This window comes from Capronia epimyces (genome assembly GCF_000585565.1).
Source record: "Capronia epimyces CBS 606.96 chromosome Unknown aczIQ-supercont1.3, whole genome shotgun sequence".
Classification (NCBI taxonomy): Eukaryota; Fungi; Ascomycota; class Eurotiomycetes; order Chaetothyriales; family Herpotrichiellaceae; genus Capronia; species Capronia epimyces.
In genome coordinates this window covers 1,001,952-1,025,419 of record NW_006912906.1, presented here as the reverse complement: position 1 = coordinate 1,025,419, position 23,468 = coordinate 1,001,952, and the positions used below count along the sequence as shown (strand labels likewise).

The 23,468-nt window shown below is 55.0% G+C and overlaps 9 protein-coding genes across 9 annotated transcripts; 5 read left to right on the top strand and 4 right to left on the bottom strand.

Moving 5' to 3' along the window:
* Window positions 1-450: 450 nt before the first annotated feature.
* On the top strand, window positions 451-2,489 carry A1O3_03629 (uncharacterized protein; the record flags this gene model as incomplete). Its single annotated transcript, XM_007733765.1, has 4 exons — window positions 451-1,196; window positions 1,304-1,658; window positions 1,781-2,338; window positions 2,397-2,489. 4 exons carry the CDS (start codon window positions 451-453, stop codon window positions 2,487-2,489), a joined length of 1,752 nt encoding a protein of 583 aa, XP_007731955.1.
* Window positions 2,490-3,288: 799 nt separating this feature from the next.
* Window positions 3,289-5,562, top strand: A1O3_03628 (uncharacterized protein; the record flags this gene model as incomplete). The annotated part of the gene is made up of 1 exon (XM_007733764.1): window positions 3,289-5,562. One exon carries the CDS (start codon window positions 3,289-3,291, stop codon window positions 5,560-5,562), a length of 2,274 nt encoding a protein of 757 aa, XP_007731954.1.
* A 939-nt stretch (window positions 5,563-6,501) lies between these two features.
* On the bottom strand, window positions 6,502-11,313 carry A1O3_03627 (pentafunctional AROM polypeptide; the record flags this gene model as incomplete). The annotated part of the gene is made up of 1 exon (XM_007733763.1): window positions 6,502-11,313. One exon carries the CDS (start codon window positions 11,311-11,313, stop codon window positions 6,502-6,504), a length of 4,812 nt encoding a protein of 1,603 aa, XP_007731953.1.
* Window positions 11,314-11,814: 501 nt separating this feature from the next.
* Window positions 11,815-13,593, bottom strand: A1O3_03626 (uncharacterized protein; the record flags this gene model as incomplete). Its single annotated transcript, XM_007733762.1, has 1 exon — window positions 11,815-13,593. The coding sequence occupies one exon, from the start codon at window positions 13,591-13,593 to the stop codon at window positions 11,815-11,817; it is 1,779 nt and encodes a 592-aa protein (XP_007731952.1).
* A 1,524-nt stretch (window positions 13,594-15,117) lies between these two features.
* On the bottom strand, window positions 15,118-16,081 carry A1O3_03625 (40S ribosomal protein S0; the record flags this gene model as incomplete). The annotated part of the gene is made up of 2 exons (XM_007733761.1): window positions 15,118-15,811; window positions 15,909-16,081. The coding sequence occupies 2 exons, from the start codon at window positions 16,079-16,081 to the stop codon at window positions 15,118-15,120; spliced, it is 867 nt and encodes a 288-aa protein (XP_007731951.1).
* A 316-nt stretch (window positions 16,082-16,397) lies between these two features.
* A1O3_03624 (uncharacterized protein) lies at window positions 16,398-17,395 on the top strand (the record flags this gene model as incomplete). The annotated part of the gene is made up of 2 exons (XM_007733760.1): window positions 16,398-16,443; window positions 16,491-17,395. The coding sequence occupies 2 exons, from the start codon at window positions 16,398-16,400 to the stop codon at window positions 17,393-17,395; spliced, it is 951 nt and encodes a 316-aa protein (XP_007731950.1).
* A 105-nt stretch (window positions 17,396-17,500) lies between these two features.
* On the bottom strand, window positions 17,501-18,612 carry A1O3_03623 (uncharacterized protein; the record flags this gene model as incomplete). The annotated part of the gene is made up of 4 exons (XM_007733759.1): window positions 17,501-17,687; window positions 17,743-17,825; window positions 17,924-18,355; window positions 18,550-18,612. The coding sequence occupies 4 exons, from the start codon at window positions 18,610-18,612 to the stop codon at window positions 17,501-17,503; spliced, it is 765 nt and encodes a 254-aa protein (XP_007731949.1).
* A 508-nt stretch (window positions 18,613-19,120) lies between these two features.
* Window positions 19,121-20,116, top strand: A1O3_03622 (uncharacterized protein; the record flags this gene model as incomplete). The annotated part of the gene is made up of 3 exons (XM_007733758.1): window positions 19,121-19,501; window positions 19,583-19,815; window positions 19,921-20,116. The coding sequence occupies 3 exons, from the start codon at window positions 19,121-19,123 to the stop codon at window positions 20,114-20,116; spliced, it is 810 nt and encodes a 269-aa protein (XP_007731948.1).
* Window positions 20,117-21,499: 1,383 nt separating this feature from the next.
* On the top strand, window positions 21,500-22,751 carry A1O3_03621 (uncharacterized protein; the record flags this gene model as incomplete). Its single annotated transcript, XM_007733757.1, has 2 exons — window positions 21,500-22,175; window positions 22,249-22,751. 2 exons carry the CDS (start codon window positions 21,500-21,502, stop codon window positions 22,749-22,751), a joined length of 1,179 nt encoding a protein of 392 aa, XP_007731947.1.
* Window positions 22,752-23,468: the final 717 nt, after the last annotated feature.

The following is a 23,468-nucleotide window of genomic DNA, read 5'->3' as shown; positions in this document are numbered from 1 at the left end:
CGGACCTACATATCTCCGCGACTGTGGACCCTGGACCCTGGACCCTGTCCCTCCTATACCTGCTTGGTGCACCATGCGCGAGATCAACGGGCTATGGGGCCTAAAGGGCCTCATGCGTATTGCGCCTCAGCGAGGGGCTTAGGGGCCCAGTTTCCCGTCTCAACTGTCGCAGCCGTCCTATTCCTGGCGAGAGATCCGTACGTAAGGCAAGATAGTTGGGTACCTAGGTAGACAGACGACATGTACTAGTACTACATGGTACAAAGTCCCATGGAATCGTCCCCAGAGTCCATGAATATTTAAGTAAATACATAGTACCAGATAGCCACTTGCCAAACCCCTGCAATTCAATTCTGGGTCCTGCCATACTCACATGTGTACGGACACATAAGCCATTCTTCAAGCTCTCTGCCAGAGAAAAAGACCGAAAACAAAACACAACACAACACAATGGCGGACGTGATACTTGGGATGGCCGTGAAAGGCCTGGCTTCCGGCATTGGCCTCGTCTCAGAAGGTATCCATCATCACAAAGAGAGAAAGTTGGCAAGGACTGGAGCAGACCCGTCCAGCACAGCCGACGCACCAAATGCGAAAGAGAAGCAGTCGCAGTCGCAGTCGCAGTCGCAGTCGCAGTCGCTTGTTCCCGAGGAAGGGGACGAAGAACAATGGGAGCTGGATGAGGCGCAGGACGAGCTCGCTGATATCGACAACAACAACGAAAGCCAGAAGGCGCCCCTGTCCAAACGTGAGCAGATGAGTCCTACGAAGATCACGGACGCATTCATGCGCAGGCATCCTCCTCCTCCTTCAACGTCAAAGTCAACGTTACCTGTATCGGCGAGGCAACAGCAACAGCAACACCAACACCAAAGCCCGGGAGACCCAGAGACCAAAGTGGCTGGATCGCCGAAACTCCCATTGCCCGTCATTCTTCCTCAGCGCAGACCCAAGGCGCGGGAACGAGGCTTCATTCGAGCCTACGCACCCGACCTCGCGATCAAGGACATCGACCAGGACACTTTTCTTGACTTCATCGAGACCTTCCATCAGGCCAGTCTGGCCGCACCCTGGCTCGACGCGGTCAACTTGGCCGGGTTCGCCACCCTGGCCCTGCCTCCGGGCATCTCGCAGGCAGTGCAGCTTGCAATCATGATCTCGGTCAAGATTGCAAAAGACATTCAGAGTCGCAAGCGGTAAGTAAGAGTGTCCAGTCCGAGTGTCCAGTCCGAGTGTCCAGTCCGATCTTCACCTTGGGCCCCGGCCAAGCCTCGAACAAGCTGACAATCGTGCCCCATTCCAGACAGAACACCTTCCTCGACCGCATCAACGACGAGTTTTTCCGGCCTCGTGGCCTTTATTGCCTTGTCATGACCTGGCAGCCCGACTCTCCTGAGATGTATACCTCGGTCGACCTGAATTCCACCATAGTCGACCGCATGGCCCCGGCGTCAGGAATGGGGAAAATCAAGCGGAGCATGAAGACTTCTAGTGGCGTCGGTGACGTTGCGTTCACTGAAGCAGCTGCTCTGGTCTTCCCTGCCCTCGATGAGCTCGCCGTCCAGCAAGGAGACGAGGCTGAACGGAAGAAAGACAAGATCAAACATTATAAGCAATTTTCTCAGACCTACTTTGACCGCAGGGCTCAAGCAAAACATGTAGGTGACCATACCGACCCTGACCATTTCACTGCCAGTGGTTACCAGACCTCTTGCTGGTGTATCTTTGGCATTTTACCTCCTGGATTCGGACCATGGCTGACATTTGCTGATTGACGCAGGCGGGCAAGAACCCTGACAGTGCCCTGGCCAAACTCAACGGGCCGACTCCAAAGTTTACCTCCCGATACGCCGATCCAAACCATCCAGCCACCAGTGGAAATATTGTGTCACTGATCACCGGCGGAAAGTTCAATCCACCTAACCTTCAGCAAATCGTCGGAGGTGGGCTTGGTGGACGCGGTGGAGGCTTTGGAGGAGGCTTTGGAGGAGGCTTTGGAGGAGGCTTTGGCGGGTTCGGTGGAGGTTTCGGCGGCAGGCGACAGATGATGGGTGGCGGAAGAGGTGGAGGGTACCAAGGCCTGCCACAGCAAGCATATTACCAGCAAGGACAAGCGCAATCTCAATCTCAAGGGGCGATGCAGCCAGGAGTTGGCTCTCAGCCACAAAATTCAGAATATGCTGCTCAGACGGTGTTCGGCAGGGGAACAGAAAGAAGAGACGATGGACCGAGTGGCATGGGGGGCCTTGGAGGAGTCGGCCTGGACAACCTTGTTGGCGCCATTCTCGGGTCAGGATTGGGAGGTGGCCCAAATGCCATCAAACGTGTCCTCAGCCAGGTAAGCAACCCGCTCGTTTCCTGCTTTGCTGCGATTTATACTGACGTCTGGGCGGTAGAATGTCCTGTACCTGATGATTGTCAACATGCCCACGGACGAGGAGATGGCAGCCGCGAACAATATCACCGGCGAATCAGGCGGACGGGCCTAGGGAGAGGAACTGACCTTGGACACACGGTCCCATGTAAAGTTACGTTACAAGTCTATGAAGGGGTATTGTCCACCAGACACGGGAGTTGGGCGGACTCTTTGGCTCACCGTGGTCAGAAGGACAGGACGTGGTCTTCTCGAAACAGAGGTCAATAGCTGTGAATGTTTCTTCAATCGTGCTCAACTCCCACAGTGAAACGAGGGAGCAAGCCTTGAGTCGCTTGTTCAACGTCCTGGCACTTGTTATCTGCTGCGAAACCGACTGACTTGGTGATGGCCCATGCGTTGTCATCTTCGACATGGGGCCCTGAAGATACGTTCTTTTTGCCAGCAGTCACGAATACCTGACATCCATTCCATTTGTCGGTCATTGATACCTCGCATCGTTGTATATTCTCGTAAATTACGCAGGCACTGGATCGTGGCGCCAGATGGTCAACGTGTGGCAGTTAGGACGGAAGAGTTTCACGCGGCCCACGAACTCGGCTCGATGGGATTGTACAGGTCATGTTTGGGCGAAAAGATCGGTGCATCTGCCTAGATAGATAAGATCGTGGTATTCGCTAGTGGTCGAGGGGCCGTTGAGGTGAGCAGGTCGAAGTGAGCAGCCTAGAGGTTCGCTGTGGCTGTGGCTGGACATGAAAATGTACTCAGAGTGGATGTGGATGATTTCTCCGCATGTCAGAGACTTTTTTTGGAGGCGGCATTTTGGATCATGCATGTACCGCTGAACTGCCTCGATCTTTTTCTCATTCACTTCTCACCACACCGCTGCACCCAAGATCACGCATTTCTCAGATATGGACGGCGAGGACGAGTTTCCGACATCCCCGGCCAAGCGCCAAAGGACGAACTCCCCTGAAGAAAGCCGCGATGCAGGCCAGCCCCTCGAGTCGCAACCAGCACCAGCACCAGCGCCAGTCCCCGACGGCCGGCCAGTTGATCCTCAACAACCCGATGTCGAGCCTGGCACTGTGGACGTAGGCCGTGAGAACCCAGAGGCTGGCACTGCGACCACCGACCCAGAGGCGACGGTACCCAGCCATGAATCGACTTCTCTGCTCGATGCATTGATGCTGCAGGTCGAAGCCGCATCCGCATCCGCGCCGCCGCCCACGGAACCATCTCTCACCGCAGACCTGACTGTCGCTGAGGACGGAGCAACGACGAATGTTGTTCTCGATGAGCTTGTGGTCGAAAAAAGTGAAGACGGGGCACAGAATCCAGATACTCAGCAATGGGAAACAGTGCAGCAACAGCTGCCGACGGAAAGCCAGCCTGCGGCTGAGACTGTCCAGATGGATCTGGCAGATGGCATCGTGAACAGCGATACGGGCGGCCGCGATATTGAAGATCATGATCCAGCTGCTGTTTCTCTTGACACCAATGCTACTGGTCTGGCTGTGGGAAACGTGTCCGACACCTCGGTCGTCGCAGCTGACGTTATGATGGACGTGATACCTGGAACCGAGTCGCTTGCTCCCGAGCCTGGTGCCGAAGGCGCCGAGTGGGAAATCGATTCCTCACCCTACGAGTCGTCCTCGGATTCCGACTCGGACTCATCCTCCGACACAACGTCCTCGGAAGAGGATAGCGATGATGACGCAGATGGAGATTACGCGATGCTCGACCCGGAAGAAACGGCACGGATACTCATGCAAGGAGATGCAGGCTCAGACGACGAAGGAGGAAGAACGCGAGACAAGACCGATGCTGTTCTTCGGACAGCTCATGAACAAATGGAGGCGGTAATCCCTAAGCCTGATATCACCGTGACCGAGGATATGAAAATTGAAGAGCTGGGAAATGTCGAGATTGTGGTTGAGAACACTGTGGTCATCAAAGCCAAAACCTCGGGCGAGTACCAAGTGCTTGAGACCGGATCGTTGATTTGTCTCCAGGACAGATCAGTCGTGGGAGTGGTTGCCGACTTGATAGGACGAGTCGAGGAACCTAGGTACACAATCCGGTTCAACAATGACGACGAAATCAAAGAGGCCGGTCTCTCCTCAACAGGCGCCACGGTCTTCTATGTTCCGCAGCACTCGACGTTTGTCTTTACGCAACCGCTGAAAGGCGTCAAGGGAAGTGACGCGTCCAATTTCCATGATGAAGAAGTCGGCGAGGACGAAATGGAGTTTTCCGACGATGAAGCTGAAGCGGAATACAAACGCCAGATGAAGGCGAGGAGGCAAGGACGGTCACTGGAGACGGGCAGAGGCCGTGGTGGGTCGAAGCACTCCAGAGGATCTCACCGGGGGGGCGGTCGTGGAGGGAACCACAGCCACATGAACAATGCCGATGCCGGTGCATACGGCAATGGCTCACTGGAAATGAACTACGACGACGTCGCAGATGGCGGTGACGAAGGATACACACCCTTACAAAGACCAGCCAATCTGACCGAATTGCTCACGAGAGGAGAGCAGCCCCAAGAGTCTAGGCCAAACACATCACTGCCACCGCTCCCTCCGCCGCCGCGGTCCGGTAGAGGCGACTATGGTGGACGGGGAAGAGGATACGGCCGAGGAGGCAGGGGAGGTCCTCGTGGTCAACACGGCGGTGGGAGTTTCGGCCAGTCACGAGGAGCAGCGGCTTTCCACAACCATGGCGGGCACAACGGCAATGCTCAAAACGGCTTTCCTCAGCAGATTTCCATGCCGAATCTCAATTTACCTACCACCCCAGCAATCACACCGCAAAACATGCCATATCCGCCGATGACGCCTTCCCCGATCACTCCGCTACCTCATGGCTCCTTTAACTTCAATGGATTCAACCCCCCGGCGAATTTCCCCTTCGTGCCACAATCCATGCCCATGCCAGGGTTCCCGCAGCAGTTTGGGTTCAATTTCCAGCAACAGCAACAACAATACCAGCAGCGCTGGGCGGTCCCACCACCGCAGCAGCAGCAACAACAACAGCACCCGCATCAGCAGCAGCAGAACCAAGGTCATCAGCAGAGCATGGGAGCGCCGCCGAATTTCAGCTCCGGGCCATGGGCTAGTAACCCGGCCCTTGCGGCGGCGTTGCAGAAGCAGGCGGAGGACGAGAGGCGCCGACAAGGAGCGTGAATGTGCCTAAGCCGACAAGGGCTGACAAGGAGCGTGAAATGTACCAAAGATACTCTAGTTACGTTGCTGCTGCAATGCCTGGGGTCTGTGGTTCTATACATAGGTTAGATCTAATTAGGTTGACAAAAGTGTTCATGCGGGTTCAATTGTAGTAGGGGGTGTTGGACAGAATCTGTACTACTAAGTATTCATGGAGGATGGAGGGTGTATGTATTCACTCTTCTATCACCCCAGCTCCAGTGGTGTATGTATTCACTCTTCTATCACAGGAGCTCAAGTAGTGTAAGTAGATTCACTCTTCTATTACAGGATAAGAGCTCAAGTGGTTTAAGTACATATCATAGGTCGCGACACCTTAGGCCGCCGAACCGAACCCAACCAAAATATCGCTCCCAACCTCCTAGGAGGTGACAATCTAAGATGAGATGACCGGCCAAGTTGGATCAGATCAAGCTTCTCTCTCTCTCACACGTCCTTTTGGGCTTTCTACAACGATATTTCCCACAGTTTTGCAGGTCCTTTGGCTTTCTACAACGATATTTCCCACAGTTCGCAGTTCCGCAGTTCCGCAGTTCTTGTGATCTGAACAAGTATCTCATACTCAAAAGCCCGAGGCTCCATCCATGAACCCCGACGATATCTATGTCCTGTACCTGTCACTGTAACTTTTCACATCCGCTTCACCATTGACATGATCCAAACTGACACTGACACTGACACTGACACTGACGGCCGGAGCGGTCTCGACCAGCTCAAGCGGCAGAGCCCAGAACGACTTCCTAGATGGAAAGAATTAGCGTCCGACCAAGTGACAAACAAGTTGACGGTGCGACAGTGTAATGCAGTGAATTATAGACTGGGAAGGGACTCGGTTGTTCTAGAGAGGGGAGAGAGCAGAGCAGAGCAGAGCAGAGCAGAGCAGAGCAGACGCAACTCGACCTAACTTACCCTTGATATGCGGCCGGCGAGGCCTCGCACGCGAATACCGGACCAGTACTCGAATTGCCACTCGCCCTGAGTGACAAGAACCTCGAGGCCCTGCACGGTCTTCCAGCCGCCGACGCTCTCGGCCGTCTCCATGACGGCCGTGTGGGCGGGCTTGTAGGCGAGCTCGAGCAGGGTGCGCTGGGGCGCGGCGGAGCCCTGGCCTTTGGGCAAGGTGGTGGCGGGCAGGGGAAGGGCGAAGATGGCGCGAAGCGCGTTGCTGAGCGCCGGGTCGATGGGGACGTTGGCTGGGATGGTGGCGATGGCGACGGTGAGTGGGACCGAAATCTGCGTCTGCACGCCCGTGTCCGTGTCCGTGTTGGTCGCAGGGTCGAGCACCACCAGCTCGTAGACGGGCGGGAAGCTGGCGGCCAGCTCGGCCATCTTGGCCTGGTTGCGGCCAGTCAGGTAGATGGGCCGGTATCCCATTGTGTGGAGGGTCTGGATGGCGGCGCGCGCGGTGCCGCCTCCGCCGATGACCAGGCCGGATTGCTCGCCGTCGCCGAGCGCGGGCGACGCCCCCGCCGCGCGCAGGCAGTCGATCATGCCGAGGAAGTCGGTGTTGCGGCCGACCAGTTTCGTCGTCCCGGTCCGGGCGTCGGGGACGGGCACGATCGTGTTCACCGCGCCAATGAGCCGCGCCGTCGCGTCCACTTCGTCCAGAAGCGGCATCACGTCCAGCTTGAGCGGGATCGTGACGCTGGCACCGCCGAAATCCTCCGCGCGGATCTTGGCCTTGATCTCGTCCAACGACGTCGTCTCGCACAGCGAATACGTGTGTGGAAGGCCCGTCTTCTGGAACAGCCGGTTGTGCAGCGCCGGCGACTTGCTGGCCTGGATCGGCGAGCCGAACAGGTAGAACTGCCGCGGCGCAATCTCCCCCAGCAGCGTCAGGCCTTGTCGGATCTCCGTGGCCGACAGTTGACCGGGGGCGGCCTTGAACGGCAGTGCCGGGTGGCTGACGGGGGTCATGAAGCCGTTGAGTACGCGCGACGCCTGTCCGGCCCGGCCCATGTTGATGGCAATCAGCGGCAGCTCCGGGTGCTGCGATGCCGACCACTGCTTGAAGCGACGTAGGGAGAAGTTGTCGTCAATCGTTTGGGCCACGCCGATCAACTTCACCACGTCCCCGTACTGTACGCATTGGTTGTACACGGAGATCCAGGAGCCTGGTTGGGACCACGACAGCCGGCCTTGCGGGTCGTGGTGCGATGCGATGATCTTGCTATACGACTTGCTCTTCAAGTCCAGGATTGTGTTGAGGATGGACTCCGGGAACGAGGCCACTTCCACGTCGACAAATTCGCAGCCCATCCGGATCGCAAGCCTGCACAGGGCGAGATATTCGGCCTGGGCGGTGTCGGGGAATTTTCCCCCCTGCGAGCTCGTCCGGATGGTGAAGACCACAGGCAGAGGCACGGTTGCTCGGAGCAGAGAGAGCTGCGAAGTCACGTACTCCGTGGAAGGGATGGCGTTTGGTGATCCCGGCTCTTTCAATAAGTCCACTCTCAGTTCTACCGCGTCGGATCCGAGACAGACTTCTGGGAGGGTGTTCAGATGCGGTCGCAGATCCTCAAAGGTCAAGGACACGAAGAACGACTCTCGTTTCCGCTTGAACTCGGCAAGCACGTCAATGTGGCCGGTGACCATCCGCAAGAAGCGATCAAAGTCTTCGGCGGCCTCGGACATCTGCTCGTTGGGGATGTTCTGGCTGTAGTACAGGATGTTGCTGCATTGCTCGAACCAAGGCTTTCGTCGCAGCCATACGCCCATCATGTCTTCAACGTAGGCAGGCCTCGTCTTGTCGATCTGGAGGAAATCCATCACTTGACTGATATCCCGTTCCACCAGAAGCACATGGCCCTTGGTCTGGTGCCAATCTACCAACAGTTTTCGAGCCTCTGGCGCCTCAACCACACCTCCTCCACAGGCGAAGACGTAACCGGTGGACATCTCTTTCATGACGGATTTGACAAGTGCCAATTCGCGCTCCCGGAAATACTCCCAGCTGTTCTCTCGAATCATCTCCGGAATCGTCCTGCCCTCTCGACGCTCAAGTTCCGTGTCGAGGTCGATCAGTTTCTTGCCCAGGGATCTTGCAGCCCACCGACCTGAAGTGGTCTTGCCAGCGCCTCGCATGCCGATGATGAACAGGGAGGCCGCACTTCTGTCCAGCGGCTTTGTCGTGGCGTGCACAGCCGTGTCCAGCTCCACGCCTTCCAGTTTGACTCGAAACAGTCTCGCCATGGTGTCCCACCATCCGGGCCAAGTCTTTCCAGTGCATTCTTTCTCCAGGATGAGAGTGGGCTGGGACGCCGCAAGCCCGAGGACACTGAAACTCATCGCTACACGGTGGTCGTCGTAGCAGTGTACACCCCCCTTGGGCTGCTGTAGCCGAGCCCGGTCGATGCCATCCACTTCAATCCCGTCTTCGAATTGCCTGCAGGTGACGCCAAATTTTGCCAGCTCGTCTTCCATTGCCTGTATGCGGTTGCACTCCTTCACTCGCTGATTGGCAATGCCGTAGATCCGTGTGGTTTTTGACGTTGTCCCCTGGGCGATGGCCGCCAACACAGAGGCTGTCAGGAAAGCGTCGGTCATAGGCTCCATGTCGATGTTCGGCAATGGCCTCAACGCGCCATTTCGCGGACCGGTCACTGTAGTGGAGGTCCGTGTCTGCTCGACTTCGCAGCCCATGGGCCTGAGCACATCCATCGCGAAACGTGAATCTCCTTGCAGAGACGCTGAACCAATGTTCGGGATGGTGCAGGTTGTGCCCGTTATGGCTGCGATTGCCAGTGGATAGGTGGCGGAACTCGCGTCACTTTCCACAACATATTCCTGGGGGTTGTGATAGACACCTTGCGGGATGTGATAAGTATGTTCCTCTGTCTTCGACTTGTCCACTTGGACGCCAAAAGATGCCATCATCGCAATGGTCATGTCAATGTACGGTTGCGAGATAGGCTTTCCGCCGACAAGTCTGAGGGTGACCGGCCTCTTCGCATATGGCGCGCACATCAACAGGGAAGAGACATATTGCGATGAGACTTTTGCCGCCAGGTTGATTTCGCCGCCATCGAATCCGCCTGAAGCTGCGATGTCGAGAGGAAGGCACCCGGAAGTCTCAAGATATTCGATGTGAGTGCCATTCGCCTTCAAGGCTTCCACAAGATCTCCAATCGGGCGTTGTTTCATGCGAGCATTGCCAGTAAGAACTGTAGATGACACAGGCCCTTTGCTCGTCAATGTCGCCACCGTCGTCAAGAATCTAGCCGCCGTGCCAGCGTTGCCCAGGTAAAGTGGCGTTGGACTGGCTTGGAGGCGACCGCCGTTGCCATTCACGACTAGAACCTCGCCATCTTCCTCCCAAGAGAAGGAAGCAGCTCCCAGTTTGGTGAGCGCTTCCAGCATGACTTCGGTGTCGGCAGACGTGAGCAGGTTCTTGACGCGACATGTGCCGTGGCCGAGTGCAGCTAGAACGAGAGCTCGGTTGGATACACTCTTCGAGCCTGGTGGCGTACAAACCGCGGTCAGATCTTGAGGGACGCCAGGAACCACTTCAACGGCTGGAGAAAGTACCACACGAAGGTCCGAATCGGACACCACGCTGGCTTTCTGCTCGTAGGTACGGCCGATCGCAGACAGTAGAACGACTTTCTTCTTTGCGCCATCGTTTTTCTTGTCGACGCCCATTTTCTTGAGCATGCCGTCTACAGTGCATCTCTTGCCACCGGAGAGCTTTCGTATCCTCTCGTCATCGAGTCGTGTCGGCAGACCGTATGCAGTCAGACATTTCTGTAGGCGACCTACCGCGACACCACTAAGGACTCCCAAGAATCGAGCCAGTTCCGCTTCTTTGACCATGCCGATCGCAACACATTCGCCGTGAAGGACTTGAGGGGTCAAAAAGGCCTCCATGGCATGTCCGATGGAGTGGCCGAAGTTTAACAAATTGCGCAATCCACTTTCTCTCTCATCAATGGTGACCACGTGTGCCTTGAATTTCGCCGATGCAGAGATGATTCTAATCAGGATCGCCTCAATATCTTTGAACCTACTAGCCCCTTGCTTGATGTCGGAATTGACCGCGGTCATGATACGGTGGGCGTTGGTTTCGAGCGCAATGAATTCTTCCTCGTCAGAAATAGCAGCGGTTTTGATCACCTCGGCCATGCCATTTTTCAGTTCTCTTCGGGGGAGAGTCCCTAGGAAATCAAGGTCGATATAAATCCTCTGTGGCTGCCAAATGGCTCCGACGAGATTCTTGCCTAAAGGAGTGTCGATGGCCGTCTTCCCTCCTATCGACGAGTCGACCATGGCGAGCAGCGTGGTTGGCACCTGAACAAACCGAACCCCGCGCATGTATGTTGCAGCGACGAAACCTGTCAAGTCACCAACAACGCCCCCTCCGAGGGCAATGATGACGGTGTCTCGACCACATGGTGGACTCTGACTCAGAAGCCAGTCTTCGATATCATCCTTGGTCTGGCGGGACTTGGAGCTCTCTCCCGGGGGGATTTCGTACACCAGAAGCCGCGGCGGACTGGCTTTCTGCTTGGATTCGGCCTCGAAGGCCTCTCGGAAAGTCGTGGTGTAGAGAGAGCTGATATTGGTGTCGGTGATCAAAACATAAGTGGATGACTCAAGGTTGGTGAGCAAATCTGAGGCGACATGATTTCGCCACAGACCGAAGTTGATGATGATGCTTTCTTTACCCAGGAGACTCACTCTCACCTCCTTGGCCGTTCCATTGACCAGCGGCATGATTGCGTATAAAGACAATATGACGAGGGTTGCACACTGGCTGAGCTGAGGTCGCTCCGAATATGGAGCTCGTCCGATTTTATTTTATGCCTTGGCGACTCATTTATGGAGCTTGGCACCACTAGTCAGCTCAATTTTGCAGCCTTGCGTTGATACGGGGTTTCCATTGGCTAAGAGACATTACTTAATCAGCGCTAATGGATTATATCATTTCACAAGGCTGTCGAGGGAGATGGAGTGTGCACGTGATTTCTCATGTCCTTGGAACCAGGCGTCGCTTCCTCAACGATGCCAGATGCCAGATGCCAGATCGAGATTCATGAATCTGATTAGACTGTCTAAATTCTGGACGTTCCGAAGAGATCCATCTTCCGCCCAAATTGACCCCGAGATAGATCGTCCCTCATGGTCCCAACAGAACTCCTTTTTCCGCCGCTCAAGAGTTCAATGGCAGTTCACGCTTCAATGTGGTCACGCTCAGGACTTGCGGACCTTGGTCCTCTAGTCCTCCTTCAAAGATGAAGCGCTCTCAGGCTTACGACCGTTTGGAAAGGGTTCCAGAAGCGCATTGCCATCATCGAGCGGCCCGGCCTCATTTCCCTGGGGCATTTGGCGCGGCGAATCGACCAAACCAGCATCTTCAGGCCTGATCGCTGAAAGTGGAAAGGCTGAACTAACCATTTGAGGAGCTACAAGGCTCTGTCTGCGAGGCCTGGCCTGTCTGCGCCGTACCATTGGCTCAGGGGAGACTGTTTGTCGATCACTCAAGAACTCGCGCTGCGGCCCAAAATTGGGGTTGGGCTGCAAACAGTCTCTCTTCAGCTCGTACGTGGTCCGCCACACCTCATTTTTGTTGCGTATGTGCGGGAAGAGGTCCCATTTATCCATGCTTTGTTCCTCGTCGGGCGTAAGTGCAAGCCATGCATAGAGATCTTGTCTTTTCCTTGAGCGCTCTTTGCCTTTAAGAACACGATTCGTCCATCCTTTACCGTCCCCATTTGCCTCTTCGGTGAACTCGTAGGAGGCTGGCCACTGGTAGATCTCTGCTTTGAGTCGTGAACCGATCCAGCATTCGCGCTGCTTCACGAATTCTCCCGACTTCGCAGTTTCATCAACCTCGTCCGACTTGCTCGTGTCGCGACGTTGGCACCCGTTGAGAAAGCTTCTCCTCCAGCCATCTATCGTCGGTCTCCAGTTGGAGTCGTCACACCCAAACTTGAGCACCAGCAGGACACTCGGCAGCACAAGGAGGACAACTGTGTACCACTGACTAGCCAGGTCTGCCATACCAAGGGCAACGACGTGCACCGCAAACGCCACCCACCCGAGGGATCGCACAAAGGAATACGTCAGGGGGTGTAAAAGATTGGGGCCTTCGATGAACAGGGATGGTGGAGCCAACAGCTCCTTTGGCATCCAGAAGGTCACTGCTTTGGAATCTGACTGGATGATGAGGACCTTGGTCTTCCCAAGCCCGGGGCCGCCTTTAGACTTAGGGTTCTTTGGATTTCGCTTAATAGGCGGTGCAGGTCTCTGCTCCTTCGGCATCCTCTGACTCTGCTGGGAAGAGCCCCGACTCCTCGCGGTATTGTCGACAGAAAAGGAGCTTTGAAATGAGGAGTCCGCATCGGGGAGGGGGTCTGCGCCAGACGTATTATCTCTCTTCATTGTTACTGCCCTGTTTTCCTTCTTCCATAAGCCGTGGCTCCGCCTCTCGTCCTCGCCTGAATTTGCGGTTGGATGGGATTGAGATTTACTGGAGACTTCGGCTACCATGGCATCGATGGCCGCACGGTGCTGGCCTATAACATAAGCGCGGACCAAGATCGAAATGATCATGGCCACGGCGTTGGCGAAACCATACCAGTCTCTGGACAAGAGCGTCAGAGCAATGAGAAAGCCATTCAAAACGAAGCCGATGATCGCTGCGACGACGATGTCATGTCGACGAGACTTTGGCGGAGTGACCGTCCAGTCCACGAAACTTCGAGTAACCTCGAAGTCCTGAGAGAGCATCCACCGGGTCAGCCATGCAGAGAGTTCTGTCGTATGGATGCCTTCGGAGATATTGTAAAGGTTGAAGCCGGCTGCCTTGTCAGTGAAGCGGTCTCCGGCAATGATGAAAGCCCCTAGCAAAGGGAGATACTCGAGATAGGTGCTACGGACCAGTCGACCAACGGCGGAATTGATTTCCTCAGCCCCGAGTAAAGTGACCAGGCCAAGGGCATCGATCTTAAAGGGTGCCCAGTTATGCAAGACTTCCCAGGGTGCCCAGGTCATGATGAGAATCCCGTCGTAGCTCTCTTATAGCCTTTGAGGCGCGGCGGCTGACGGCGGATTAGGGGACGGGCCGTTCTTGGACGGCTCTGGAGCGGTCGTTGCGTCCTTCCTCCCCGCAAGTCGGGCTGCAGAACTGCATCAGCGGATATAAACAGTAAGTACAAGCCAATGCAGCAGGTGTCGATGCTTTTAAGGCTGGGAAAGCTCCTCCTCAAGGCAGGAGAGCTGGAAGTATTTGAACACCTGGACTCTCAGCCCCCAACGCAGAGCTAACTAGCCGAGAGGCTAGGGGCGCCAAAAGCGAGCAGGGGGGAGGAGATACGTTACTCCGTACACCACCCTGGGCGGCTAACGCCATCACTCATTCGCAGCACTCCAAGGGTCGAGGCATGGCATACGTGTGCGGCCTCAACCGTCGAGTGTGTACGGAGTACAGAGTAACTTGCTCCTCATCAGTGGCGGCGTGCCTCTACAGCATCACGGAGGCTCTGGGTAGGTCTAAGGTTATATCGGTACAAGTAGTTGCGACAAAAGATTGGGCGATGCTGACCAAAGGAACAGGCATTGGCAGACCATCCCGCCCATGTCTCACAGCCTCGCCTCCCATAGGGACCTAGGTTTCAAAGGGCGACTTAGATGTAGGCACAAGCAAATCTGAGGAGAGGTTGTCACAAGCTTGCCCGTCTGTCGGCAAAGCTTCCCAGTACAATCATTACTTACCACCGCATGCAGTCATGCTTAAAGGTGCACTTGTCAACCTTCTGAACATGTCGAGAAATTCTGATACGACCAATGAAGCTAGCGTGCTGGTAAGAGGATAGACTCCAAAGATGAAACTTGTTCAGGGCCATGGGTATTGTTAGTCTCGGGGAGTACAGATTACCAGACTACACTCGATCAAACCGCTAGCCGACACTGGGCTGCTACCGGTTACACACCTGGGAGATGCGGACCATGGCCAAGGGAGGGTATAGGAAACCACAAATGAAATATAGGACCACAAATGAAGATAGGAAACCACAAATGAAGGCAGCGGAAAGACCGCTTAGCACGTAGGGAAGGATCATAGGCCAAGAGTCGTCTTCAACGATTTTGTCTTCTTCCATTGATCTATCTCAGCCATTTCCCACTGGTATTCATGAAGCTCGGTTCACGGGCTAGAATTAGTTATGAGACTCATCCACAAGGCTGGGCAACGATTAAGTACATCCCTTCGTCTCCAACACAGGGCTTTCCCTCTTCCGGGATGAATGATTGATCCCAGTCGAGTATCTTTCCCTCATGAGTGTCGTTGACTTTTAGCCACGTAGACAGGTGATAGGATGAGATTGCAGGGGTTGGTTGGTTGCATAAATTGAGGCTTTTTGATTTTCTTCTCTCTTTTGGCTTTCCATCCTTGGCAGAACGCAATGCTGGAATGGGGTATTATCCCGTTGCCGAGACGATAGACTCGTCAGAGGATGCAGACAATTGATGGATGGAACAAGCACTATCGCTGTTGCGCCTTGACCAACCACCCAGCTCTTACCATCCGCTAGTAGCAGCGGCGGCGGCGGTAGCAGTCGCTTCCTGAGCCCAGTCTCCACCAGCAGCAGGTTCGTTCCAGGTGGCATCGGCTTGAGGAGCACCCTCAATGCCAGGAGCCGCCGCTGGCTCGCCGGCCCAGTCGGCATTGTCTGTGAATCCACGGTCGACGGCACCGGCACCAGCCTCGTCCACACCTGGCACCTTCTCTTCCTCCTTCTGCTCCTCGGCCTCGGGATCGCGGTAGAAGTACAGATCGACAACGACATCCCAGTCAATCTCGCGGTTGGCAAGAGTGCCTCGCAGACGGAGAACCTCGCGAGCCAACAACCACCAGATCAAACCAATGGCGTGACGACCCTTGTTGTTGGTGGGGATAGCGACGTCAACGAATTCGGTGGGGGAGTCGGTGTCACAGAGGGCAATGACGGGGATGTTGACATAGGAGGCTTCCTTGATGGCTTGGGCGTCGGTGCGAGGGTCGGTGACGATGATCAGGCGAGGTTCCTTGAACGAGCGGGTGATGTAGTTGGTGAAGTTACCCGGGGTGAAACGACCGGCAATGGCGACGGCTCCGGTGTGGGCGGCGAACTTCAGAACTGCGCGCTGGCCATAGGGACGGGCGGAGATGACACAGATATCAGCTGGGTTGTCAATTGCGACAATGATCCGGGCTGCGAGGACGATTTTCTCCCTGCGCAAGGAATGTCAGTAGGTGGTTCTTCTCCGCACCTTTCCACGCTCGTCCGCGGTATCGTGGGGGATGCGAGCAGCGACGGGGGAGGTCGTACCAAGTCTTAGCGATGTTAATGACATTGATGCCATCAGGTCGAGTCTTCCACAGGTAAGGTTCCATGTGAACCTGCAGGTTCTTGGACCCCAGGTGACATTGTGCCGCCAGGAGATTCTCAATGTCCTGGGACGTAGGGTTGAAGATGGGAGGGAGGTTTGCTGGGCTCGCCATGTTTGCGACCGAGAGTGTAGTGAGGTCGAGAGCGATTTGTAGAGTTGAAGCGGGCTTGAGAGAAGTAAGAAAGATTCCGGATAGACAGCAGTTGGAGATGGTTCAATTCAGCGGGCGACTCGAAAGTGGAAGTTAGGGCTTGCCAAGATTTTGCTCAATTCAAAGATTCGTTTGGGGGTTAGCGGCGTTTCGGAACCGGAGCTACTTTTCCGCGAGATGAGACTTGGTCCCAGGTTCAAGTTGTGAGCATCCCGATGAGAAAGCTGAAGATCAGGAGGAAGAAGGACGCTCTCTATCAACGAAGGCACCACCAACAATGCCTTCGCGTGCATCGTCAGCCGTGGCGAGCAGTATCTTCAACTGTATGTGGGATTCTGACTTCCAGACGTTCTGGCTGACATGGGTGCAGTGACCGGTCTTCTTCAAAGCTTGCCGTCGGCGGTGCGCCGTCAAGGCCTTACAAAATGCTCGACATGCCTGTTTTCGACCACGCCTGCCTTGGAAGCTAAGCGGTCCTCCAAAAAGCGCAAAACGCGTAGACATATCGACCCATACCGTCTAGCTCAAGCACGACAGCGTAAAGCTGCAAACCTGGCACGGCAGAACGTGTTGAACGAAGAGCGCAACTTGGCCCTGGGCAACCCCGTCCGGTCACGACCGACACCTTTCATCGAATCCTTACACTCGAGCACACCGTTGGAATCCGTCAAAGAGTCATACCTGAATTATTTGCTGAAACAAGAAGAGCTCAAGAAATCGTTGGAGCACTCTGGATGGCTCACCGAACCTCTACCCGAGCCGAATCAAGTCCCCGGGGCGAACGATAATCTTGCCGAAAGAATCAAAGAGCATGTTGAATCCCATGAAAATGCGTCGACGGCTCTATTGGCAATCGCCTCATTGGACAGTGGAAGCAGCAAAGACCGCACTCGAGTGAACATCCAGAGGTGCATCGAAGAGTTCGGCCGTCACCACACTGACAAAGTTCTTCCACCCAGACTAAAGAGCACGCAAGCTCCGTCGTCATCTTCCAGTAGCGAAGGGGCTGCAGTCGAAGTTCCGAAACGGGTTGGACAAGATACGGGATCCCCAGAAGTCCAGATTGCCATCCTGACGGCGAAAATCAACGTGCTGGCAGACAACCTGCACAGGAAAGACAAGAGCAACAAGCGCCATCTGAGGCTCATGGTGCACAGGAGACAAAAGTTAATGGCGTATCTGAGACGTCAGGACAGAGGCGGGTCTAGGTGGCAGAATGTTGTGGAGAAACTTGGGCTCAACGACGCCATGTGGAAAGGGGAGATCAGTTTGTAATATAACCGGTTTGAGCAGGAAATATTGTATAATCATGCCCGCGAACAGAGGTGCATTTTGACAATCCTGCAAGCGAGTCGTTCGTGTCTACTTGACAATATTGGTTCAGCTGACCCCTCTGCCACCATCAACATCAAACGCGGCGCCCGTGATATACGTCGCTTCATCCGATCCGAGAAAGCACACCATATTCGCAATGTCGCCAGGCTGACACACCCGGCCTAACGGGACCGTCCCGAGCACTTTCTTCCGACCTTCCGGGGTGTCCTGGCCGCCAAGAACTCGTGGGAGCCTGTCGAAGGTCAGAGCTGAGCCATCTGGTGACGGGGAACAGCAGGCCGTCTTACATGGCCGTCTCGCCCACGGCTGGCCGAATACAGTTATACCTGATCTGATCGACGGCATACTCTGCCGCAAGGCCTTTGGTCGTCTTCCGCTCACACGACGGTCGTCAGTAAACGATTAGGGCCCAATATGATATGTTGGCTAAGGTAACCACCGAAGCACCAAGAAGTGATCAAGACTCACCACCGTCACAGCTCCCTTGCTCGCGGCGTACCATACTAGGTTTGGCCTCGGCCTGGGCTCGCTGATGCTGCTCAGGTTGATGAACAGACCTGGTAGCTTGTTCTCTTTCCACCACGGGACAATCACCTTGGTGCTGAGATACAGTGGCTTCACATTGACTCGGAACATCAGGTCGAATTGGTCCTCGGGCACCTCGTGTGACGGCGCTGCGTTATGTACGACGCCCGCGCAGTTGACAACGACGTCGAGGCGATTGGAGAATGCCGACCGCGCCTGGTGAAGAATCTCGCGCCACGACGACTCCAAGGTTATATCGGCGGTAAAGGCGTGCACCTTGCCTGGTGGGCAGAGCGAGGCAGTCTTGTTATTTTCCGCTTGGTTGATGTCGACTCCGAGCACAGATGCGCCTTCGGCGGTCAGTTTCTCGACGATCTGTTGCCCCCATATGTTAGATCCGCCAAACTAAAGCTTGATGGCCTGTGTTGCGCCCTTGGACTCCTCAGTGACGCGATTTCTCTGTGTAGACATTTTGTTCACGACTCGTTCACGCACTAATTGAAGGGACCCCTTGCGAGGACTGGCCGCACTGCAGCTGATTAATCGGAATCTGGACAGGCTGAACCTACCCCTCGCCCGAAACCGGCCCCAGCACCGGTCACAATGATAACTTTCCCATCGAGTCGGCCCATGTCGATTCGATAGTCGTCCTAGTGAGGAGAAAAATTCAATCGTCGATACACCCTGGTGGGCAGTGATGTGTTTAGCCAGTGTAACGTGGGAAGACAACCGTAAAGAAGACAGGAGGTCATTCAGATGGAATTTCCTCCATCATGAACGTCTTCCGCGCGAAGGGCGAGGCACATCTTTGAGATATCCTTCAGGTAGGGGCCGCCTCGTATTACTCCGCATTGCCCGCATCGATGGATTTGCGGAGAAAGGCTGGAGGAGACCGAAGGGGGGACGTCGATTGGTCTAGAAAGTCGAGGCTCTGATCTATTCGGGATCGCACACCTCGGTTAAACAGGTAGACAGGAGCTTGCAAGCGACACGATGAATTTGACGGTTGAGGGAACGAGTATGTCCCATTCAAAGCTTCCGGAAACTTACCTTGCTTGGCCTTGATGATCAAGCCACAGTCATAGTCACAGTCACAGTCAGTCTTTCCTCTGACATAAGATCGAATCAACCAGGTCCATCATGGCGTCAGTCAATCAGATGGGGGAGGGGACCTTGCCCACGGTCTCGGAGCTCTTCTCGCTGGAGGGCAAGACGGCAATCTGCACAGGCGGCACTGGAGGGTTGGGTCTGTCGATGGCGATTGCCCTGGCAGAGGCTGGGGCTGATATTGTTTCGATCCAGATCAAAGATGATCCACGAGGGCCTCTGCTCGAAGAAGGAGTCAAGGCTTGCGGGCGGAGGCTCTCCGTGTTTGAGGCTGATGTCGCAGATTCTGCAGGCTTGAGAGCGTGTTTCGCAAAGATCTGGGAGAGCGGTGTCGTGCCCGATATCCTGCTGAACTGTGCAGGGATCAATCGACGAGCAAAGGTGGAAGATTTCACCGACGAGGACATTGATGCGGTAAATATCCCGCCCGAGTATCTATCAATCAGGGGAGGTATGGGCAAGGGGAAAATCCCATGGCTGACTGGGTGGATCTAGGTGTTCCAAATCAATCTGAAAGCCTCGTTCGTGGCTGCCCAGGAAACGGGCCGAAAGCTGCTAGAGTTGAAACGGCCAGGCAAAATCATCAACATTGCCTCGATCATCTCGTTCATCGGCAACATCAACATTGCGGCGTATGCCTGCACCAAGGGCGGCGTGTTGCAGATGACCAAGGCCATGAGCAACGAGTGGGCCTCTCAGGGCATCAACGTGAATTGCATCTGTCCGGGGTGGGTGGCGCCAAAAGCAAAAGCATAAGCATCAGCATCAGCCTGTCTTTCAAGTATTCGACTCCAAGGATGAGAAAGCTGACGGCTCTGGCGCCTGTTACACAGATATATCATAACCGCCATGACCAAGGTATACACCGACGATCCTGAATATACCGAGTACATCATCGGACGGACGCCAGCTGGCCGGTGGGGACTCCCCGAAGACTTTCGCGGAGCAATCATCTTCCTGGCCAGCAAAGCGAGTGATTTCGTCTGTGGTACGAGTATTGTGGTCGATGGAGGGTTGATAGCCAAATGAACATTCTCCAGCCGCAAGAAGCCGCTTCTCCAGCAGCGAAGGACACTGCAATTGATCGGGATTGGTTTTTGAGGAGGACGTTCAGGTCGCCTGCGCCTTCACAGGTTGGAATCCCTAGCACGGATGCTCCATGATGGATATTATGAGCATATGATAAGATGGAAGGTCATATCACCAGTATGTTTTCAGATTGGCACAGATGTCGGACAAGATCACCTGTCTGTATCCTGCCTACGAGTAGGTGACTAGGCGCCAATGTGCAGTACAGGGTAAGGGAGATCTATCAACAGCCTCGTATCAGGCGTATTCAGCCCAACGCCAGAATGCATAGTCACCTTTCTTGGAATTGGTTTCCCGCCAGGCTGGGCTGCTCTGCCGGTACATGCTTTGGTTCCTCGGTAAACCGTAGACTGCGCCTCCCGTGGTACGTGGTACGTGGTAAAGAGTAAGTGGTAAGTAAGTGGTAACTTGAAGTGGTAGGTGAGTGGTTCTGCAGTTCAAGTTCATTTGCACGGCGGAAGTCTTGGCACCCGTCTTGGCAAACCCTAGCATCAGCCTCAGCTTGAGGCCACCGAGTGAATGCGTAGCGACCATCACCTCACCTCAGCACCTCAGCACCTCAGCAACCCTTCCCCCTTTTCACCGTCGCCGCTCCCTGTCGTGGCTCGTTGATGCGGTTGCAAAACACCTTCTTACCTCGGATGGCTGGACCGTGGACCGTGGTCAGTGGCCAGGACTGTGCCAGTTGCAGTCTCTGACATCTCACTCCACTGCAACTGATGACGCGGCACCAGTCGCTATACGGGTATTCGTCCGCAGAGCTCGGAGCGAATGGAAGGGAAATTACTCAATGCCCCGATCCTCATTTGTGCCTTGTCGACTGGATGCTCCGTTGCTGGTCCTTACCACCAGCCGCGCAATTTGACGCAGAACGCGCGTCTACTTGGCTGGATTCTCGTCGCCATCACCAAGGACAAGCTCGCCGAGACATATCGCCAAGACCCCGGCCTCGTGCTTCTTTGTGTTAAGATGGGTCTAGAGGCAACCAAGGCGCGCCGCTAATTGCTAGCAACTCATATTAGACAAGGCTATCACGATGCTGGGCCATCACAAGACGCCAACCAATCCCTTCTGCGGTGTTTCAACGACAGCGGGGGACTGCCCACGTCGTCAGCTTCGTTGTGACGACGATCAGCAGTACACAGCCGGAGAAGAGGATCCATTGCGGTGACAAGGGAGACCTGCGGCGACCGAGTTGCCAAAGCACTGTGACCAAGATATATAGAGAGGTGGGTTGCAAGTTCTCCTTGTTTTCAGCCCGCATCTCTCCCAAGCTCTTCGATTTTCCGGCCAGCATTTCAGCGTGACCTTCAAATTATCAACATGGTTCAAGTCTGGAATGCCATCACCGTTGCGCTATTGGCCACCTCGGCAGTCCTTGCGCATCCGGGCCACAATGTTGCCGAAGAGGCGGCTGAACGTGCCGAGTTCTTCAAGCGCAACCCCAAGACCATCCGTTCGTGCGCAGCTAAATTGAAGGCTCGTGGTCATGAGTCCGCGAGCATTTCTCGTCGCCAAGCTCTGGCCGACGGCCTCCGTGTCAAACGAGGTCTTGCTGCGAAACCCATGATCCACCGTCGGGACTTCAGCTCGTACAACTTCACACATCTCTCAGACAACTCGGCCATCTCTGGTGATGTCGACGAGAATGTCCTGTTTGCCGACAACTCCTCCTGCACGTTGCAGACCGAGGTCACTCAGGGCCCCTACTATGTCAACGGGGAGCTGATTCGCAAAAACCTGGTCGAGGACCAGAAAGGCATCCCCCTGACGCTGGACATCCAGATCATCGATACAACGACCTGCGAGCCTGTCCCAGCGCTGTACATGGACATCTGGCACTGCAACTCCACCGGTGTGTACAGTGGAGTGGTTGCCAGTGGAAACGGTAACAGCAATGATACCACCAACCTGAACAATACAGCATTGAGAGGGATTCAGCAGACTGATAGCAACGGCGTCGTTCAGTTTGAGACACTTTTCCCCGGGCACTATACTGGTAAGTCAAGTCATGCAACATATGTTACCAAAGGTTTTCGGAGTACCCAGATTGACCAAAGAAACCCTTACAGGGCGCGCCACCCACATCCACGTGCTCACCCACAATCCCAACTCTACAACCGTGCGTGTCAACGGCACGCTGCTCGGCACAAACAGCTCGACCGAAGTACACGCTTCCCACGTGGGCCAGCTGTTCTTTGACCAAGACCTCATTTCGCAAGCCGACAAGATAGCCCCTTACAGCGAGAATGAGCAGGAACTTACCTTGAACTCGGAGGACAGCATTTTATCTCAAGAGGCAGACACGACAGATCCCTTTGTCGAATATGTCCTGCTGGGCGATACTCTCGAGGAGGGGATTCTGGCTTGGATCAGCATCGGCATCGATCCCACCGAAGACCAAGAAGTCAGCGACGCTGCAACATATTACAAAGGAGGTGGTGTTGCCAACGGCAATGGAGACATGGGCGGCATGGGAGGCGGCGGCGGCGGAAGCCCACCAAACGGCACGGCTGCTGTATCTGGAGCTCCCCCCAGCGGGACTGCGCCGGCGTCGACTGCGTCAAGTGTGTGATACTGTGGCCGAAGCCCGAGCTTGTCTCATCGGGTGGGAACAAGCTATGTCTTGTCATGTCCATCCATAGCTGTGTGGCACATTTCTGGCTACACTGGCAGGCTAGTTAAAAGGCGAGGTCATTGGATGTCGAGACAGTTCTTCTGCCAATGACAACTACAACTACATGCAACTATCTGGGGTGGAAAATGTGGCGTGGCGACTGGCTGTTGCTGTTGCTATTGCTATTGCTGTTGCTGTTGATTTTGATTTTGATTTTGATTCTGATTCTGAAATTTTGACGAAAGGGCCGTGGTTGTCAGACGGGATCAGCAAGACTTCCAGAAACCACATAGCATGGGAATAGGCCCTATATAGACAGATTGAAGTATATACTAAGTGAGTGCTTCCCCCCCATGGACCTGCTTTTATGGTAGGTAGATCACTGATGATGGCTTCTACTACTCTATCGGTCTTGTTCTTCGACTGTATCCGTAGATGACTCGGCTTCGGCATGAAATGTGCCCGGTCTAGAGAGCGATCGTCTGAGACGGTCTCGTTGGTCGGAGGAGTACAGTCCTGCAAACACCATTACAGTAGTACAGTCCTTCCACCCACAAAGCCGACGTCAGTCCAGTTTGAGAAACCCGATGCATATCCATCCGGAGTCCAGCGTTCAGTGTCCAGCGTCCCAACAGTTGGAGTTGGGCCCTGCAAAGCAGTGGAAAGTCTACTCCG